Consider the following 21,084-nt stretch of genomic DNA (forward strand, 5'->3'; position numbering starts at 1 on the left):
CTAGAAACCTTCTCAAACCTTGGGCTGTTTTGGGTAAGGCAAAGTCTTGGAGAGCAGATATCTTATCTGCAGGAGGCTTGAGACCATCCTTGGAAACATGGTAGCCAAGAAAAATGACTTCTGCAGCACCAAGTACACATTTAGCAGCATTGACAACCATACCATAGTCAGCTAAACGCCTGAACAATGTGCGGAGGTGAGCAGCATGCTCTTCAGCATCTCGGGAGAAAACCAAGATGTCATCTACATAAGGAAAACAAAAATCCATACCTCTCACTACTTCGTCGATGAAACGTTGGAACGTCTGTCCAGCATTGCGGAGTCCGAAGCCCATGTAGGGGAATTCGAAGAGCCCAAATGGAGTTGTTATAGCTGTCTTGCAAACGTCTGCAGGTTCCACTCGGATCTGTTGGTAAGCTTTAACAAGATCGATAGTGCTAAATATAGTGGAGCCAGCCAGGTTGTGGCTGAAGTCCCCTATGTGACGCACAGGGTACCTGTCCGGCACGGTGCGGGCGTTGAGCGCCCTATAGTCACCACACGGTCTCCATGTTGCATCTTTCTTGGCCGCGAGGTGAAGGGGCGACGACCACGGGCTCTTGGACGGACGCGCTGTCCCAACTCGCACCATCTCAGCGAATTCTTTCTGCGCAGCGCGTAGCTTGTCGGGCGCGAGGCGGCGCGGCCGAGCCACGACTGGTGGGCCGTCGACTGTCTTTATGTGATGCACGGTGTTGTGCTTCACCTCACGTGTGATGCCAGGAGGTCGGGTTATTTCTGGAAATTCAGAAAGAATTGTGTTATTAGGAGTAATATTTATGGCTTTTACACTTAACTGCCCACAGTTAGCGATGGTGGCCGGAGTTGTTAACCCTGTGACACCACACCGCAGTACTTTGTTACGACAGTCAGGCAGAAGGTTGTAGTATGCTAAAAAGTCTGCTCCTATTATTGGAGTTTCCACATCGGCAATGATGAAATTCCAGGTAAAATCCCGACGGAGGCCAAGATTTAAATTTAATCTGCGGCAGCCATATGTTTTGATATTTGAGCCGTTAGCTGCACACAGAGAGTAGTCCACAGGTTGTATCCTATTTGTTAACAGCTTCCTGGGAAAGCAACAAAGGTCTGAGCCGGTATCTAAGAGGAATGAATACTTAGTGTCTTTGTCTGTAACAAAAAGGCGGCTACTACAGTGACGGTCAGATGCCGCCGCTACTGACCGTCGGGCTGGTTTCCCGACCAGCTACATGGAGACGTGCACTTAGTAGCCTTGCTTTTATAATTGTTATGGTACCAGCACAACCTACCTTTGCTACTGTCCCTAGGTTTGGATTTTGATCTAGATCGAGAGCGAGCCCTGCCCCTTGTTCTGTCGGCTGTTAAAGCAGCCACTTGTGAACAAAGCTCATTAAGTCGAGTGTTAATTGCATTCCAGTCTGGTATAGGCGCGGGGCTAGCAATTGTTGCAACAGTATTATGGACTGGACTCACCTCTAATATTCTATCGGCCAGTTCTGCAACCTTGTCCAGGTTAAGGTCACTCTGGGCCGTCAGTATGCCTTGTGCATTGTGGGGCAGTCGCTGGAACCATAGCTCCCGCAGCACTGTATCATCTTTCAGGGAGTTCCCCGCCAAGGAACGGAGATGTCTAAGAAATTGAGACGGCTTTCGCTCACCCAACTCTTCACCAGAGAGCAGTTGTCTGACCTTCTGGGATTCCGAAGTTGAGAACCTGTGGATCATTTGCTCCTTAATATATAAATACCTTTCTCCCTTGGGTGGAGGGTTAATCACCAAGTCCTCCATTTCTTTAGACAGACGGGCGTCCATCTGGCCGACGACGTAGTTGTATTTCGTTTCGTCTGCCGTGATGTGCGCGAGCGCGAAGTTAGACTCGATATGCGCAAACCACGCCGCGGGCCGGTCCGACCAGAAAGGCGCTAGATGTGGGCGGATGGCATGCGCAGACATTTGGGGAGTCCGCGCGGGGTCTGCCGCCGCCAGCGTCCTCAGCTCTTCATTGGTACCTGCTAAAATTCTGTTTTGCTCCTCTAATTGTTGGAGCTTTCGCTCGATTTCCTCTAATTGAGACATTACGCTCGATTATTACACTCGATCGGTCGGCTAAAGACAAAGTATAAGTAATTACAATAACGTGCTTCGACTTTAAACAGTGGACAAAACAGCAAATTACAAACTAAAGTACGCTATACGAAAAAGTCACTAAAAGTTCGTAAGTAATTCTTCTTTTTTCGTTGCGCGATGACTGCGCGATGACAGATGAATGAAGGTTAGGTTGTCCACGAGGTACCAGCAGGCGTTCGGATACTTGTACAGAGCGTGGTCGCGAAGTTGCGCGTACGTTCTAGTTGGATAAAAATCGATGCCCGCATCCAAGATGGACGATCGATGAAAAATTAATTTTACGCCAGACCATGCGTTTAGTAGAAAGTTAGTATGAAGGTTATAATATTGTGCACACATACACACACCAACACCACAGAAAAAGTCTCTGCCCTCGCAGGCCGACGACGCGTCGTTCCTCAAACTTCCAAATAAGCACGTGCGTGGTTAGTACTTTGGAAAGCGAAAAACCCTTGCAGCGAGGCACGCCCGCCCGGCGGCTGATGGTAGCCAGCCCAGGCAATCAGGCAATGCGGGTTAAAAATGGGGGCTTCCGTTGTGCGTTGGGGTCGGCGCCTAGCGCGCCGCGTGTCGGAGAAGCTGGCGTGTTTTTCTATATAGCACGGGCCGGCTTTCTAGGCCGGATCACGTCGGGGTCACCAGTTTGGTGTTTTAAGTGTTTATTAATATAAATCATACAGGTATGCACAATACACGGTTATCACGGCACTGATATGTCTGGTTTTTGCACTTACGTGTTGTGGAGAAATAGAATGGGAAAGAGAGGGAATTCAGCTCTGCAAAGCGTTATATACTGAACCCATTCGTCATTCCGTTCAGAGTGAACAGAATGTACTTGCGACTGGCTCAACCAATCAGTGGCCCGATCTTCGCTAGAAGACCGGGTCACTGTGGCCACCATAGACACACGTAAGTGATTCGGCATCCAGGCTTTCTGCCCGGGAGTGAGTGGCGTTTCAGACGCACACAATCCTATTGTCAATGAGACACAATTAGAGTATGCAACTTTTATATTAAAATCAAAAAAACTATCCAGTGTACGTTTAAAGTTTTGACGGCTAGCACAACTATCCCCTGTTTTTGACTTTAGATAGATAGATAGCAACTTTAATCCTCATAACAAAATAACATGGCTCTATACACGTTTTTGATAAAAACGAAGGAATAAACGTTAAAGTTAACACGTTAACAATCATACAGAGAACAAAAATATACAAAACAGATAATAGAGAAACCACTTTGTCGTGACGTGAGCGAGTGAATGGCTGGACCAGGGGTTTACTTTACAAACTGTGCGTCGCACTGTCGACGCAAATGGGAACAGCGGAAGTTGAGCCAGCCGTGCTGCCGTCAAGATACAGAATGCTGATCCAGTGTTTAACAAGTGACGAGATGTTAGTGTTGAAGTACAAATAGCATCCACAACGAAGATATTACACCCGGTATAATGTGCGCTTAAATACGTCTGAGTAAATTCTGCCCTGGAGTCTACGATTGCTTTATTGATATTATGTAATTAGTATAAAGGTAAACCAAAAATATATGACTTATCGTCAAGAGGGCGCTATTGTTCTTATTTATGTGGCAATAGTTCAGTATAGTCGGAACAATGGCGTCTTGACTTGTCTACAACGTTTACCTGTTAGCTCTGATGTAATTTGGAAAGGTTTTGTATAGATAGTTACATGGCGAGTAGTCATATTTTTCTGGTCAGGCTTTACAGTACACAAAATATCAGAGCGTGCGTTATTAAGGCCGTACATTCTGGGCCGAATGTTCCGAGACGTATATTAACCGTACCCTACTTGTAAGTGCTAGTACAGACTGACTGTTTTCCAACTGCAACGTAACTTCCAACTGCCCGTTGCATTGCAGTTCCGTTTCCGTTGCAGTCCGCCGCACAACTGCACACTGCGATTGAAATGTATGGACGTCTGTAGTTGCGGTTACGTTGCAGTTGGAATACGGTCCGTCTGAACTGGCCCTAAGCAGTCGCTGTTCTAAAGTGGTTGGCACAGCTAGACTTGCTTCGTCTCACCACTTCGTTAGACACTCAATCACTGTAAATCAAGGCATCAAGCTGTAGTCGTCGCCAGCTGGCAGCCGGCGTGGTCGGGCTGGTCGCAGACGTGCGAGTCGGGGCTGAAGTGCAGGCCGGCGGGGCACTGGCGGCAGACGGGCGCGCCGGCGCCGTCGCAGTAGTAGAACAGCCGGCAGTCGTCGGGGTGCGCGAGAAGCGCGTCGCCCTCCTCCGCGCCCTCCGCCGCGCCCTCCGCCGCGCCCTCCTCCGCGCCCGCGCCCGCGCACGACACCGCCGTCACCGACGCCGATTTGCAAAGCGCAGGGATGTCACTGCGGACCCGGGATCAGGGGGTTATTATCTCCGCCTGACGGCCTACTAGTCATAAATAATCGTCTGCAATATATATTTACAGGTGGTAGGACCTTGTGCAAGGTCCGCCCGGATTGCTACCCCTGCTCCTCGCTAATCCTGCCGCGAAGCAGCAGTGCTTGCTATATATATATATATATATGAAATGCGTTATTCGATTAAATTTGTTTATTTTATTACTTCTCATGAAGACAGTCATAAGAAAGTCCGTGGCCTGAAATTAATTAATTGTACTGTAGGAATTAGGCTGTATACCGCTGGCAGGTGGTAAAACTGACCACTTGGCAGGTTAGATTGACAGCGGGTATTACATGCCGGGCGCAGATTGCTCCCGATAGCCTAAGCGGCTGGTGCTATGCTATGTAAATGTATTTTTAAGCTCTGAAATAAATCCAAATGATTGAAGAAGTTGTTTATTTTGAACTAAGTTTAAAGTCACGCGCGTTGATCCCCAGTACCTAAGCTCTTACCTAGTTACAGTCCCCACAAGTGGTGGAGTTAGGCGCGGTCGGTGTACTTTTTATGTTTTAGCTATCGCTTCAGAGGACGACGGAGTACCGCAGCGATTCCAGCGGTCTATGGACAATTGTTAAGAAAAGACGAGCTTTGATGACAAAAAAAGCGCATGAAAAGTGAAGCAATTTGGTAAATGTATCGATTTTTGAGGAAGCAACTGTGAGTTATTTTATTTTTTCCTCTATCCCAGTGTTTAATAGAATTTGCGGGCAGATAAATTTTATTACGGAGAAGAAAGAAGATGGCGAAAAAATTCGCAGGATATTCGGATGTGGACGATTTTATCCACCAATTTGAAACTATTGCGATCATAAAGAATTGGTCCGCAGATCAGAAGCGAGTAGCGATCGCACTCTACTTAGAAGGGCCTGCGTTGTCCTGGTACAAGGCCAATTTCACGACGTTGGAGTCGTATGATTTGATAAAGAAGGATTAGTAGAACAATTCCCGTCGCAAGAAGACTATGCACAGTCTTTTTATTATAGAAAGCAGGAGCCGAAAGAACCGCTACTATCATTTTATTATGACCTAGAGAAATTAGCGTTGAAAGCAGGGATCACTGAAGATGGCAGATTTATCAAGCATTTTATTAAATCTATTTATTCGCAATGGCAGTTCCATTTAGCCTCTAGATTATTCGCGTCAAAGGAGGAGCTAAGAAAAACGATTCTTCAATTGTGTGATGTATTTAATACCGAGTTGAACATGAAAACACATAAAGTAGAACTGCCGATTAATATTAAAAAGATGATCAACACTCGTGGAGCAAGGAGATGCTCCACCTCTTCGATTCACGCCGCGTTCGGAGTATGACACGTCCCAAACGCCGCCAACAATGGTATTTCCGCAAGAAATACACCAGGGAACATCACGTATGCCATATGGAAGGTATAATTTGAGGCCGCGGCAGCTACAGCCGGTGCCGCAGCAGCGTCAAGGAGATAAAGGAAATACTGATGGTTTCCAAATCAATACGATTTTTTCTAGTGAATTTCCCGATGTTTGTACTATTGAGAAAAATAGTCTGAACACGTTTGTGCCCGTAGAGCTCAGTGGCAGGATTTGCAAAGCCCTCATAGATAGTGGTGCCAATGTGTCACTGATATCTGTTTCCCTTGCAGAGGAAATTGATTTAAAATATGAGCACAAGCTCAGTGATCCTTTGCGCGTAGCAGGAGGCTCCATGATTCAGCCTATAGGAATTGTAAATACTTATATTTTGATAGATAATTATTATTGTAGAATTAGTCTGTTAGTAATTAATGATCGCACAAATTTTTGCATTCTAGGGCAAGATTTTTTGACTGCAAATAATGCAATGATTGATTTTAGTAGTCATACTTTGACTTTGAATAAAAAATTCCGTGTCAATTTTATTCGAAAATTGAGTGACACGAAAGACTTTTCATTAATGACTGAAAAGGTTTGTGCAAATCAAGTTGCCATGAAAGAGGTTGAGTGCGAGCAAATTAACTCCTTGACCGTGGAAAATAAAGCGCGATCAGTAAAAAAATTGTTAGGGTTCCGTGGTTTAAATTCTTTTGCTTCAGGTTCGAGTGAAGGAAAGTTGGGGAAGTCGAAGTCTATTGGGAAAGCAGCGAGGATCGATAGAAAGATCGAGCAAAAGGATGGCGAAAAAGGCGAGTTGAGCTCGAAGCCTGAAAGGGTACGAAAGTCGGAAAATTTGCAGATTGGTTCGGCAGGTCTGATAAAGGAGCGAGAGGCGCCTTCTGGTTGTTATGTAAGAGTGGCAATGCGACGATGTGAGAACGGAAACGGATCTGATAGATTTCATAGAAAAGGTAATAAAAAAGTCACGTCATTATCTAAGTTATGTTAATAAAAGGTTTTTCTCGCAGCAAGGATCGCTAAATGAACGAAACATAAAATTTAAAAACGTTCATTTAGGAGTGAAAGGGACGGAAAGTGATGGCTGTCTCAAGCCGAATGAACTTTGTGGTTTGACTGAAAACTTTTTAAAAGTTCACCCGAGAAGTTCTGTGTCGACGGTTAGAAAAAATTGACACGACCAATGATTGACAATGTCATTCAAATGTAAACATTGTAAATTTATTTTTTGCGATTGAATTTTATAATTATAGGTAATTGAATTAAAAGTTTTTTGAGTAGGTAGGAAATTAATGATATAATGAATTTATATGACTAATGCGTGTTGTAATATTACTATGTGACTAATATATGTTTTTTTTCGTGTGTTTTCATATTGGGAGATCAATTAATTAAATGCAGAAATGAGATGGCAATCTGCAGCAGCCATGCAGTGGCTGATGAAAACTGATGGCAGCTCCCAGCTGCTCTTGTCAAAACTGATGTCTGACGACATCGCTGGAAAACCAAACAGATAACTTTTATTTACATAGTGAACTTAATATAATTGTTTACATATTCAACTTCACGAATATGAGATTGCCTGTTCATACATCTCCCAATGTGAACTGTAATCATATATGATGTGAATTTCTATATATAAAGAATGAGTAGTTTTAGTTTATCTCAGCATGTGGGAGTACTTCATACCTTCATGTGTTCAATATGCCCAGAAATATGTGGTGTTAATTGATGGTGTATTTAATGATTGATTTTCTGTGCCTTTCAATAGTTTTCAAGCAACAGAAGTTCACACAGCCAACTGGGATCGCCGATGAAGCTTGCCCAGGGGTCCACACTTGGATCCATGGCTGTGAAATAATAAAAAGATGGAAACCCAGCGGCTATTGCTGTCGTTGTGGAACGGCAACTCCGCTAGGGGGTGCTGAGGAACCTTCATCACCTGATGAAGGATGATGGGCATGAAGCAAGAATGACGTGCACAGGCAATGTCACGCGTCTTTAGTAGCTAGGCTTTTTACTGAAAAGGCGCCGTACCTTTTTTGTTACGGGGTTTTTTTGGACGGCGAAGTCCCATCCTTGATTTGAAAATTTTGAAATATATAAACCTATTTATGATTGTAATAACATAGACTAGAGTTTCATGAAAAGGATGTGACTAGTCTTTAGCAAAGACCCTTTTCTGTCTGTAATGTCCCCGTTAGGTAGGCCGTAGAGTAGGTCCCCACCTCTGTGAGGAAGGAGGGATATGTAGGAACTAGGCTGTATACCGCTGGCAGGTGGTAAAACTGACCACTTGGCAGGTTAGATTGACAGCGGGTATTACATGCCGGAGCGCAGATTGCTCCCGATAGCCTAAGCGGCTGGTGCTATGCTATGTAAATGTATTTTTAAGCTCTGAAATAAATCCAAATGATTGAAGAAGTTGTTTATTTTGAACTAAGTTTAAAGTCACGCGCGTTGATCCCCAGTACCTAAGCTCTTACCTAGTTACAGTCCCCACAGTACCTACCATTTTTGACGGAACAAAAAAGGTCAACGTTATTATCGACACTATAGATTTTCATGATCAAATAGAATATAATGTCAATTACGATATTTCGCTGAAATTATTTCTGTTTCCTTATCCTTACTCTTCGTAATGACAGCCAAGCCAGCCATTTTGATATTTCATAGTCCGCCGTAATGAGGGCTATCGCGTATGAATTCGCCACTAGAGGCGCTAGTGTAGCGTGAGGTCTCCGAAATGTCAAATCTCATAGTTTTTGGTTGAGCTACGCGGGTTTATTTATAATTAGAATAATTTTGTGAATATTTTGCAATATCTGAAATTAATTATGGCAAATATGCGTTCCGGGGCAATGAATGTCTGTGTTTTGAGACAGTTTTGTCTTTCGGAACCCTTTGTCCTCCCTTTTTTCCGAACAAAACGGGGATTATATGCAACACTGTGGCATGCTCGATATTTTTATGGTACGGTTTTAAGGTGTATTAAATATGGTTTTAATCTAAACTTTGTTTTCACGCCCGTAATAACAGACTTTGAAAGCCATACTTAAACAACTCACACAACAGTGCGCCATCTAGTGAGACAAAAAACGATAGCCCTCATTGTAACCCTAGTTGGCGCTGTCATCGCGCACCACGTTTATGTTTAACTTAAGTCAGATCTAACGCCATCTATACGCAACTAGAAAGATGCCGCACAAGTAAGCTGGCTTCGTTGGTCACCGACATCAGAACTCTCTGGCGGAAGCACAGAATAAGTAATAGTACAAGGCGGAAGTGAGAGAAGTCTACCAAGAGAGTGATACATACAAACAAACCAACACGCACACGCGCATCTATAATAGTCTAAACGGCGGATACGCTTAGTGTACGGCCCTGTATTTGCCACCCTACTTATATTAAATTACTGTATCTCAAACCCTTATGGTAATTTACTCAAGGGTCCTACATTTCAGTCATACCAGGTAGACAATTACAGAGGCCTTGTTGTCTAATTCACTCTCTCACTTATTATTTTCACCACTTTTCACACTGTCTTAGGCTCACCCTATAATTCGCCCGCACGCAATAGGTACTGCTGCCTTTGACTTCGGTTACATAATTCTGGCGTCAATTCGCTCAATCATTCTGGTTTTTAACCCCCACCACCCCCGCCGCAAAAAGACGGGTGTTTTATCCTCCTAACGCCCAAGCACAGAATATATACCCCTGGTGTTGCAGATGTTTATGGGCGGTGGTGATCTCTTACCATCAGGAGACCCACTTGCTCGTTTTCCATCCCAAGCCCAAGTAAAATTTTTGATATAAGAACATCAAACTTTATGTCATTTATGATAGAGTTCAAAGTTCAAATTACAATAAGCTCATAAACGGGTGAACCGGTTTGAATGAGGTTTTAATTTGAAAGCAGGGTTTCTAGCTATGGTTCTTTAGACAAGTTTTATCGCAATCGGTTCAGCCGTTTTTGAGATGTTGAACTTCGGAGTGACAATGTCGGGGGTTTTCTTGGGGTTTACCAACTTTTCGTTGGTTACGTTATCTATCACCAGCACCACTCACCATAGGCACCATAGGTCAACCCACATCCTAATTCTGGTCATGCTCATGCATGAATATTTAGCAATGTTTACGATTACATTACCTTTCAACACTCAAAATCTACAAAATATCAAAAAATTGTTCGACCACTTCAGTTTAATAGAAATTAAGGAAAGTGTTCAAATCTCTCCGTAGTTTACTGAAATTAGAGTTCAAGTGAATTTAAACGGCTGCCAAAGATATATTACGCGATTAAGAAGCGTGTTGTGAATGTTTGTTTCACAAGGGAGCAAAATGGTGTATTTACGGCGAGGGCGTACATTAAATCCATAATGTAGCGAGCGTAGCGAGGGATTCTAAAGTAAAATCCTTCGCTACATTCTGGATTTAACGTACGCCCATCATCATCATCATCATCCCAGCCTATATACGTCCCACTGCTGGGCACAGGCCTCCTCTCAGAACAAGAGGGCTTGGGCCATAGTTCCCACGCAGGCCCAGTGCGGATTGGGAACTTCACACGCACCATTGAATTGCTTCGCAGGTTTGTGCAGGTTTCCTCACGATGTTCACGACGTACGCCCAAGATGAAAATAATTTTGCTCCCGAGTGGCACACAACTTTTCACACTAATCATTAAGACACTTAAAGAAAAAATTCTATATACTTACTTAAATATAATAAAAGAGCAACCAGCATAGAAAATGGCGTGGTTTTACAATTATCAAATTCCAAAAATTGCATGTGCAATAAAAATAAAACACTTAGATGCCTTGAACAGAAAAGTTGCACTTTGCTCACTCTAGTTAAGTTACTTTTCTGAACGAGAGGTGTGAAATAGTTATTTGTGTCACAAGGGAGCAAAATGGTGTATTTACGGCGAGGGCGTACATTGAATTGATGATTGATTCTACAATAGCATCCTGAGCGTAGCGAGGGATTCTAAAGTAGAATCCTGAGCGTAATGAGGGATTCAAGTGTTAGACGACCAGATGGCCTAGTGGTTACATAACCTGACTACGAAGCTTGAGGTCCCGGGTTCGACTCCAGTGTCGTGGCAGATATTTGTATCAAAAATACGAATGTTTGTTCTCGGGTCTTGGGTGTTTAATATGTATTTAAGTATGTATCTATCTATATAACTATATTTATCCGTTGCTTAGTACCCATAACACAAGCTTTGCTAAGCTTACTTTGGGACTAGGTTAATTGGTGTGAATTGTACCGTGATATTTATTTATAACGCCCAAGATGAAAATAATTTTGCTATATTGTTAAAGAACAACCAGCATAGAAAATGGCGTGGTTTTACAATTATCAACTTCAAAAAATGGTATTTGCAATAAAACACTTAGAAGGGACAATCAACATTTACCGACACTTTGACGTCTCCTGTGTTACCAAAATTGTCTCTGGCGTTACCAAAAATCGTACTTCCACAAGATATTTCACGGTTTAATAGGTTGAACTTACGTAGGATGGCATGTACTCATGTACACCATCTATTAAATTACAGAAAAAGCATGTTTACTTACAAAATCTGCAATGTTGAAAAATGTCGCGGACAGATTAGTGTCGGTAAAAAAGTTGATTGACCAGAAAAGCCTTAAACAGAAAAGTTGCACTTTGCTCCCTCTCGTCAAGAAGAAAAAGTTACTACTATTACTTATTCTGTGGCCATGTCGGCATTTCGTGGCGCATATGGAACGATTTTCAGAAAACGTTTGCGTGGCGGTTAAAAGGTTAGTATACTTAATAAAAAAGGGATTTTTTTTTTAATTTTAGTTGGTTCGAGTCCCGGGCGAGCCAATCGAGTTTAAGAAAATCCTTGAATGCAGTTTTGTTTCTTTTTAAAAATAAAGGAATGTCTCCTTTAAGTAAAATGAGCCAACTTTTAGGCTTTGAGTTTTGAGTTGCAGTGTACTATTACTATAATTACTTATTCTGTGGTTGCAGGAAGATTATAACAAATATGTCATTAGTTTTGATGTGACGTCAAAGGGTCTATTGCGTAACATTTCTCGCAATCAAATTAGTTCTCGCATAAAAGTAATTTGATTGCGATTGGTTAAAAACTATGAAATAGACCCTCTGGTTAGTTAAGGCATTGGTTATCGATAAAGGGCTAAAGTGTAATCGCAATCGCGTTTACTAGAGTACTTTTTAGGATCCTTACTCGACTAAACGCGATTACACCTTCGTACGAGTACATTAGGATTCTAAAATATTTAGGGGCTGTTTCACCATCCATTGATTAGCGTTAACCGACGGTTAAATGTGATGCCGTCTCCGTCTATTCGAACAAAACAAATAGATACTGCATCACACCTAACCGCCAGTTAACACTAATCAATGGATGGTGAAACAGCCCCTTAGGATCCTAAATGTTGTCAACCGTAATAAGCGCCTTAGTGCGTCCCTCGCCCTCGCAAAGTAATACATAAAATGGTACTTACTTTTCCGCTGCATAGCTTGCCACTCCCAGGAGCACCAACAACACGGCAAGTTTGCAGGAGGACATGGCGTCAAACTTTGATTACGATAAATCGTAGAATGAATAGCTTGGAATCAGCAAGTTCCATTTTATACCAAGTTGTTAGCGATGTATTTGAAGTGTATCTTCAAAACTACAAATTAACATGGAAAAGGTTTTTAGATTCTATCAGACCGAGAAATCGATTGAAGTGTCACTCACTTCAAAGATTGCGACTAGGACCTTCCTGCGATAAGGCCGTGAAGTGTGCAGTTGTCTTCACAGCTTAGCTACTCTGTCTCCTCATTCATTCAAAATACTATCAGTAAATAAATAAAAACTAAGGTTTGTTGAAATAGCAGATAGCGCTAAACGAGAGTAGCCAATTACTACGCACTGGACCAGTCCCCCTGGGTTGGTATTACTTCACAAAGACAAACACTAAAAGTCGGTTGTTTATTTACACATTCGTTTTATTTCGACATACACAATCGTATATCTCCAGAAGTTTGTTCATGTCCGATACTTAGTCTAAAGAACTTCATTTCATTCCTAATCAATGGAAGAAACATCTAAGTTTGTATAAAATACACGATTCTGATTCCTTGTAAGATTACCAAAATTAAACATACAAAAGTACAACATTTCTGCAATGAGATCCCATTCAATCAGCAGTCAGCAGGGGGCGGGTCGCCCCCCCACACGCACTCACACTCTCGCGAGCGGCGGCGGCCGGCTCGCGGGCCCGGGCTATTTATTTTAAGCTCTGTTGCTTTGGACTTCAATAAAAGGAAAACAATTTGATCAAAATTGAATCTAATCAGCAATAATACTCAAGTGAATCTATAATCCATTCTATATTATAATAAGTATGCAACGGCCGACCGGGCGCGGCACTAGTTACATATAAGACAATATTTTTATCCTTAAAAAATCTTCTTAAAAAGATTATTTTCTTATAATAATAATGTGGAATGGAATGACGTGCCCCCGGCGCGGCGAAGCGAGAAGGCGCCGGGGGGCACTCATGACCGGGCACTTAACCTGCAACAACCAACACACCACATCACTCTCCGCCCCGACGCGCGCACGCACACGGCTCTGCTGGCACCGGCGCCCGAGACTCGTGCTCGAGACCTCGGGCACGCGCTAATTTATATGAAATTTATTCGCCAAAGTGGCAGAATTACTAGAGGAATGAGCAGAAAAGAATGCAGCAGATTGCAGAGTAGAACAGAGGCTCACCTTACTATTGGACTGAGAGATGACTATTGGCAGGTACGCGGGGTCGGGTCGCGGTTCAGTAGGGCTGGTGCCTCTGGTTGGCGCGGCCGCCTCCGCCGCGCTGCTTGCCGCCCTGGTAGCCGGCTGTAACACCACCATCTGCACTTGACATAACCACACCACTCCGTTCGTGCTCGGCGCACTGACTCGGCGCGGGCACGGCCGTCAACGCGCCCAGACCACGACAGGCGTCTGAGCGCGGTAAATCTCAAAAGCTCGCGCACATGTCGTTAGCACCACTGTTGGCGCACTTTGTTACGATGACTTTCGTTACCGCATCTGTTCGAGCTCTTAATTTTGTTCACTAAGTCTACTTTTAATAAATTACCCTAAATTGAACAACGTGCAATCTGACTAAAATAACTAAGTGTTACTAATTATAGTTCAAGACACAATGACAAGCTTGTGCATTCATCACTAGCCGGGTTTAGTGGATATGAGAGGCCATGCAAAAGCAAACTACCTAACAGTCATGAATGCACTTCATACTAAACTAAGGGTTAGAGACTGCAGTTAACTCTCGGAAGAAACGAATCCATATTACATTAAGTTTTATGGAAGCATGACGAACAAAAACCAACTACAAACACAAACAAACGAAACGTTTTGCTCATAATTATGGTTGTCTTAGAATTAGAGAAGAATAGAGGACCGGTCACTGAATCGTGAACCCGGGGAGCGAAAGGTCTGATCGGACGAAACAAAACGTTTGGTGCAGATGAGAGTAACTAATATTCAAGTGGGTGCGGGTGAGGACGGCAATATGTACCTTTCCCGCGGGGAGCCGTGCGCGCGCCGTAGCCGCCCTCGTACCCTCCGTACCCGCCGTAGTCTGCCCAACAACGCCAACGCCATTAGTGCCGCGCAACCCGACCCTACTCATACCTATTGCTAAATGCTACACTGTACCTAACTGCTTACTGGCCACTCCACGCTCTTCTCATACTGCACAAGTACAGACACCTTTCATTCCGACTAAATTATATTCTAAAAACTACAAAAATATGTAGGTATTGTACAAATTTTATTGTATTCTTAATAAATGATTAAATATAGTTTCTATGAATTATAATTATAAGTGTGAATACTATAGATAACCCCATCCATTACCCGAGGTGCGGTTAGTAAAACTATGGAGTTAGATCGGAGAGCGAGCGGTGTGTCCGTCAGTGCGCGGGGCGGCCGCGCGGGTAGCGGGAAGTGGACTGGGGTGATATATGGAAACACATTGAGAATTTTCGTAACAGTGCTTTATTTAAAAGCTTCATCATATCTTTATCACTTTCACAATGTCTCTCCATATATTACCCCAATTCCCAGATGTAGCATGTGGCGAGAGTGTTAATAGGTAAAACGAAATACCAAAAGAAATAAAAACTCGAGCGACATTGCTACATATGTCAAAAGTGGTATTACAAATAAAACTTATAAAACATAAGGCAGGTAACATATGTACAGATATACACCCAGTGAAACTGAAACACGATGACATAGTGAGCTCCACGGGCCTCGCTACAGCTACCAGCCTCACACAACTACACGCGGACAGTATACACGGAGACAAGTGTGCCAACAGTGATGCCTGATGCTAACATTATCCTCCAACTAAACAGATATGCAAAATTATAATGGCTCGCAAACAAGTTATATGAAATGATGAATTCCTAATTACTCAAAAGATTAGATCAACCCATGGTTATATTCAGATATATATACTGTCACCCCGACAACATTCACTACACATTATCTCGATAGAATATTAAAGTAAATAGTTATAATAGAAAAATAAATATTTTCTACACACTAACATATATAGCTAAAGTTCAAGTGATGTTGATCGCTTTGAATCAAATGTAAGATTTACATTATAAAAGGTAAATAGGCATCTCAAGGACGGAGGGTCGCCCCGCGTGCAACGTTAACCTAGCGCGGGCGGCGGCGGAGCGCGGGCGCCGCCGCCGCCGCCGGCCTTATTCTACATTTACACCCTAAGGATCAGGTAACATCAGTCGAGGTAATGTGTCGGTGAGCAGGCTAGCGGTGGGTCGCTAATAGTCTAGTTCTGCTTGCCGCGTTTACCGTAATTGGGGTATCCGGAGTAATCGTAACCGCCGTATCCGCCGTAGCCCCCGTAGCCGTCGTAACCGTAGCCCCCGTAGCCGTCGTAACCGCCGCCATAGCCGCCCTGGCCGTAGCCGTAGCCGCCGTAGCCCTGGCTGCCCCACGCGCCCTGCCCGCCGTAGCCACCGCGCCCGCCCCGCCCTCCACGTCCGCCGCGCGAGCCCCGTCCGCCGCGCCCGGTCATCCCTCCAGGGCCGTCCGGTTTGGGCGTCGCCCTCTTCACGTCCACCTACACCAACAACAATTATTAAAACTCAACAATATGTTCACTGAAAATTGTCATTAAGGTGTCAAAGTTCTATATATTTATTTACATGCTAGAAAAAAGAAAGACGTTAACGCACCTCCTTTCCGGCAATGGTCTGTTTCGGAGTCTTCAAAAGTTCATTGACAACCTGTTCCGACTCAAATGTTATGAAGCAGAATCCTTTCCTCTGGTTCTTCGTCTTATCAAATGGCATCTCAACTTCAATGATCTGAAAATTTTATTAAATTGTTAAAACACCGCTTCAATAAACAACTCCATACTTGTTGGATAACATTTTATCAGTGGCCCGGTTTTATCTTCATTACTTATCAAGAAATTTTGAAATCTCACCAATTCCGGAGTTTTCATCACATAACCCAAGTAAAAAATTATGAATTTAACAATGAAAGAACTTACTGTTCCAAAATTGCCGAAGAAGCTTTTAATTTCATCATCAGAAATTTCACTGCTGAGGCCTCCAACAAATATTTTCCCATGGCGAGCTTTCGCCTTTTTGGGGTCCACTTTTTTGTTGTTTATTGTGTGGTCGCCAGCGGCCATGACCTTATCGATGGAATCAGGTGCCTTGAATACGATGAAGGCAAAGCCTCGCGATCGGCCGGTATTAGGATCAGTCTTGACATTAATACTCTCGATCTCACCATACGCGCTGAAGTGATCACGTAATTCCTCTGAAAATAAAAAACAAAATTAATTCTTGTTCTAAATTAAAAAAAAATATAACATAACTTTTACTAACTCAGGAGTGTGGGTAAAAGCTTTCTTCAAAAATATCAGAAGCAGAACTGAATAAAATCATCATTTGAATGAAATGGGTAGGTAACAATTCAAAGAAAAATAATAATTATGATGCTTACTGTCTGTGGTTTCCCAGCTTAGACCTCCGACAAACAGTTTTCTGTGGGCATCAGAAGTAAAGCATTAGAAAACTAAAATACAACGAAAATGGTTGTCTCGATTCAGAAACTGACTTAAACATTACAATTTAGCATTAACACTATGCAGTACTTGTTTACAGTACTTTACAGCTACTATTTTTGTTCAAAAAACAAACTCCAAGCACTGCAGCAAAACAAATTGAGAACCTGTAAGTTAATAAAATAGGCAATCTGGAAATTTTACATTATAGAATATGACAACAAAAAAATGAAACAAGAATGTTACAGTGATATCGCAAGATTTGAAATTGGCAAGAAAGAACGAGGCCCAAAATTAAGTGGCCAGATCAATCTAGTCAGTTTGGTCGTGTTATACTTTAGTGTGAGCCCAGCAGCATTAACTATACCATCGAGTCCTCGGCGGCGGCTGCGGCGGCGACGCAGGCTCACACCTGCAGAGAGACAGAGCGTTAGTCGCGCCCCAAACTGACCGCGGGCGCCGCCGGGCCGGCCCGCCCGCCGACGCCCGACCTAACACCGATTTAAAATCTTGCAAGTACACGACCGCTTCGCGAAAACTTAACTGCTCGCCTCGAGTTACTCGAACCAACCGCAAATGCAATGCGGTACATCGACATCGCCTCATGGCTGATGGACGAATCGATAACAATGAACCCGGCGTCGGGCGCAAGCGACGCGCAAATACGACGCCATTTTACTCACGCGCCTTCAACGAGATAATGGACTTACTGTTAAAAGTAGCCTGAAACTTAATTCCGATGAAAACTATAACATCTAGGATTAAATTTACATCGCGAAGAACGCACTGTGAAGATAAAAACGTAAAATTTTGAAAAAGTACAGAGGATTACAATGGATTCGGATGAAGCCGGGAACCGCCGCCATTGCGGCGGGCAAAGATCGTTAACTGAAAGGAATATTACAAAGCGAATTTATAGTGTAATTAAACCGCTGCTACGCAAAAATTTTAAGTTCATCATGTTTGAGTTAACACTAGAATACAAGTAGCCGGTGTAAAAGAAAAATCAATATACCTGTCGTCATCGCGTCCTGGGGCTTCGCTACCGTTATCCTGTTGAGTATCACCACCACCATTCTCTGCATTTCCATTCAATTGATTATCCGTCACATCTTGTGCAAAATTATCGTTATTAGCCATAGTTACAGTTAATTCCCTTCTCTAAATTAATAATAAACTAAAAACTAAGGCCCGTACACGACCTTCAATACCGAATGCCAAACGCAGAAGGAAGGGAAATGCGTGCGTGATGAGTCGGCGCGAAACGGTCTGGTATGTTGGTAGCAGCACTAGCAGCAAAGAGACGCGCTTTTTTTTGCAAGCGTTCATCCCCACTACTTTAACAACCAATCAGAAGGCAGAATGAATAACTGTTGTTGGCAGGTCAATGGCATCTTATGTGTCATCGACCAAGATAGCATTAGCATCTGACACAAGAGCAAGCAAGATAGAGCTAGTCTCAAGCGAATCAATAAATGCTACCAACATGGCAACGTGCGTTACCGCCTTTTTACGGAAATTCAGTTCGGAAATAGCTTGATAATTTAAATTTCTGAACTTGAAAGAATTCAATCGCTTTGGAACGACATGAAAAAAAAAGCGACGTTTAATAGACATAGAGTAATAATTGAGTAATATAATAATACTCGACATAAAAGACGTACTCTCGGAACATCTCGGAATATCAGCAGGGCTACTACGAAACTCGTAAATCGAAGTTCGTATCGGTTTGTCCCTCTCACTCTCGCATTAAATAATATAAGTGTCAGCGGGACGGTACGATACGAACTTCGATTTTCGTAGTAGCCCAGCTGAGTATAGACATAGGATAGGCTTCTATTCTAACGTACACTTGCAGGCTTTTTAATCTAGGTTTAAGTGGTCTCAAGTCCTGTCAGATCTATACAAGAACTGTCAGTTTAAGCCTTAAATCGAGATTTAAAAAAGTCTACAAGTCGTCCTAAATGTATGGATCAGAGCGATTTTACATTATCCGATCCGATATCGGTATCGGACGACGATAGACGACATCCGATAGCCAATACCGGTCATCGTTCATCCACCATTACCTCTCATATTTCGTTTTCTAGAATTTTTTTACCGTACAACGGCAAAAACTACTAGACACTGGCAAAATTGTCCTCCGATGGACAGAGCCATATTTTTTTAAAGAAACAACAACATAGCCAATACCATGTGCTGCTTCCACATATTTCCGACAATATCGTTCCGATACGGCAGGCTCAAAATGGCCGCCACGCATCTGGCTGGCTCTGCGCACACAGAGGCAATTTAGATGCACGCATAGCACACATACAAACTTTATCGTCCGACAGCCCACCCACGGGCATCCGATGGTGCCGTGAACATATCGCTGTCGGCAGGGCTACTACGAAACTCGAAAATCGAAGTTCGTGTCGTATTGTCTCTTTCACTCTCGTATTAAATCGACCGTGGCAATACTGGCAATTTAACAGAGTCGGATTTACAATTTGGCAGTTTTAGGGTAATTATGTCAAAGTCAATATAAAACAGTATATTTTACTTTGTTACAATATCGTTATGTTTCGTTTCTCGTTAATATCGTTGAGTTTCTTGCCGGATTCTTCTCAGCAGAGGTTTTTCCGAACCGGTGGTAGATTTTTTTTGACATTCATAAGTGCTTGTTATAGCCTAAATTGAATAAAGATAATTATGACTTTGACTTTGACTGAATAATTGCAGATCCGACTCTGTTAATTGTCACGGTCGAATAATATAAGCGGCAGCGGGACGGTACGACACGAACTTCGATTTTCGAGTTTTGTAGTAGCCCAGTGGCTCTGATATTCGATATAGGGCCCGGACAAACGATGTGAAAGAGGTACTTATTTCATACATTTTACTTGCCTTGCCCCGATCCGATATCGTATCATCGTCCATACCGATATCGGATCAGATAATTTGAAAACGCTCTCCGGGCAAATTATAATAAAAAAAGTTTGGTAATTATAATGGCTTCAGATCAGAAGAGAATTTTAAAGGCAAAATATTAAAGTTGTATGACTGCACAGCCAAGCATAAAAAATCGATTGTATAGTACCTATACCTATCCACAGAACAATAAAAATGAGAAGAACTCTTTTTGATTGTTCTGTGAGTATATCATAGTTTTAAGTAAGTACTTACTCTCGGAATATCATGCTATCGAACATTCCATCCAGTCGGTAAGAGCGTTTTTACATTATCCGATCCGATATCGGTATCGGACGACGATGGACGATACCCGATAGCCGACACCATGTACTGTTTTCACATATTTCCGACAAAATCGTCCCGATGCGGCCGGCTCAAAATGGCCGCCACGCATCGCGCATAGCACACATTCAAACTGTTTTCACATATTTCCGACAAAATCGTTCTGATATGGCCGCCTCAAAATAGCCGCCATCCATCGGGCATTGCGCGTGCACACAGAGACAATTTAGATCATAATTTAGATACACGCATAGCACACATACACATTATCGTCCGACAGCCCACGGGCGTCCCTGATGGTGCCGCCAACATATCGGCACAATATACGTTGTGTGTATTGTGATATCGGTGTCGACCGACTCCGATATTCGATATCGGGCTGGACAATGTAAAACAGGTACATATTTCATACATTTTACTTTCCCCGATATCGTATCGTCGTCCGATATCGATATCGGATCGGATAATGTGAAATCGCTGTAACATAACAACAAAAATAATGGGGTACGAGTAGGGAGGACACTTGGAGGACATATCGAATAAATCATTAAATGGCCACATGGTTTTGGATATCGCATATATTTATCTTAATCTATGGGACATCGTGGTACTTATTTCTTTCTACATTATAATTATTTTAAAGATTTATACTAATAAGAATGAGATCAATTTTGTCTTGAAAATCTAATAAATTATTATTATGTTGAAGATATTTTTAATGCTATATTACAATTTTTATTTTCATTCAACAACTTCTTTCGATTCATTCTTTAACACCCTTCATGCAAAATAAAAATTCCCTATTTATAATAATCGCTTGAAAAAACGGGA

At 42.7% G+C, this 21,084-nt stretch overlaps 2 protein-coding genes and 1 non-coding gene across 7 annotated transcripts; all 3 read right to left on the reverse strand.

The window, feature by feature from the left end:
- Positions 1–3,425: 3,425 nt before the first annotated feature.
- On the reverse strand, positions 3,426–12,667 carry LOC141434303 (uncharacterized). Its single transcript, XM_074096706.1, has 2 exons — positions 12,409–12,667; positions 3,426–4,500 (listed from the first exon to the last, which is right to left on the reverse strand). Exons 1-2 carry the CDS (start codon positions 12,471–12,473, stop codon positions 4,224–4,226), a joined length of 342 nt encoding a protein of 113 aa, XP_073952807.1. The 5' UTR covers positions 12,474–12,667; the 3' UTR covers positions 3,426–4,223.
- A 596-nt stretch (positions 12,668–13,263) lies between these two features.
- On the reverse strand, positions 13,264–18,296 carry LOC141434302 (RNA-binding protein squid-like). 5 transcript variants are annotated; one of them, XM_074096703.1, is made up of 8 exons: positions 18,032–18,296; positions 16,956–16,996; positions 16,495–16,769; positions 16,175–16,306; positions 15,789–16,059; positions 14,479–14,541; positions 13,671–13,793; positions 13,264–13,469 (listed from the first exon to the last, which is right to left on the reverse strand). In XM_074096703.1, exons 1-7 carry the CDS (start codon positions 18,154–18,156, stop codon positions 13,726–13,728), a joined length of 975 nt encoding a protein of 324 aa, XP_073952804.1. In that variant the 5' UTR covers positions 18,157–18,296; the 3' UTR covers positions 13,264–13,469; positions 13,671–13,725. The 5 variants fall into 5 exon arrangements, with proteins under 5 accessions (XP_073952804.1, XP_073952802.1, XP_073952801.1 ...); XM_074096701.1 differs by having other exon boundaries at positions 13,676–13,808; XM_074096700.1 differs by having other exon boundaries at positions 13,671–13,808.
- Positions 16,835–16,905, reverse strand: LOC141434569 (small nucleolar RNA snR61/Z1/Z11). The gene has a single exon (XR_012452069.1). It is a non-coding gene; the product is annotated as a small nucleolar RNA snR61/Z1/Z11 (small nucleolar RNA).
- Positions 18,297–21,084: the final 2,788 nt, after the last annotated feature.

Source organism: Choristoneura fumiferana, chromosome 13 (assembly GCF_025370935.1).
Source record: "Choristoneura fumiferana chromosome 13, NRCan_CFum_1, whole genome shotgun sequence".
Lineage (NCBI taxonomy): Eukaryota > Metazoa > Arthropoda > Insecta > Lepidoptera > Tortricidae > Choristoneura > Choristoneura fumiferana.

Excerpts from the sequence above, each read along its gene's own strand:
- LOC141434302 (XM_074096701.1), bottom strand. The coding sequence starts at position 18,156 with ATGGCTAATAACGATAATTTTGCACAAGATGTGACGGATAATCAATTG. Across the intron at positions 16,060-16,174 it reads AGACCATTGCCGGAAAGGAG|GTGGACGTGAAGAGGGCGAC; the intron begins GTGCGTTAACGT and ends TTGTTGGTGTAG. Across the intron at positions 14,542-15,788 it reads CTCCGGATACCCCAATTACG|ACTACGGCGGGTACGGAGGG; the intron begins GTAAACGCGGCA and ends GTTGTTGGGCAG.
- LOC141434303 (XM_074096706.1), bottom strand. The coding sequence starts at position 12,473 with ATGTCCTCCTGCAAACTTGCCGTGTTGTTGGTGCTCCTGGGAGTGGCA. Across the intron at positions 4,501-12,408 it reads GCAAGCTATGCAGCGGAAAA|TGACATCCCTGCGCTTTGCA; the intron begins GTAAGTACCATT and ends CCGGGTCCGCAG.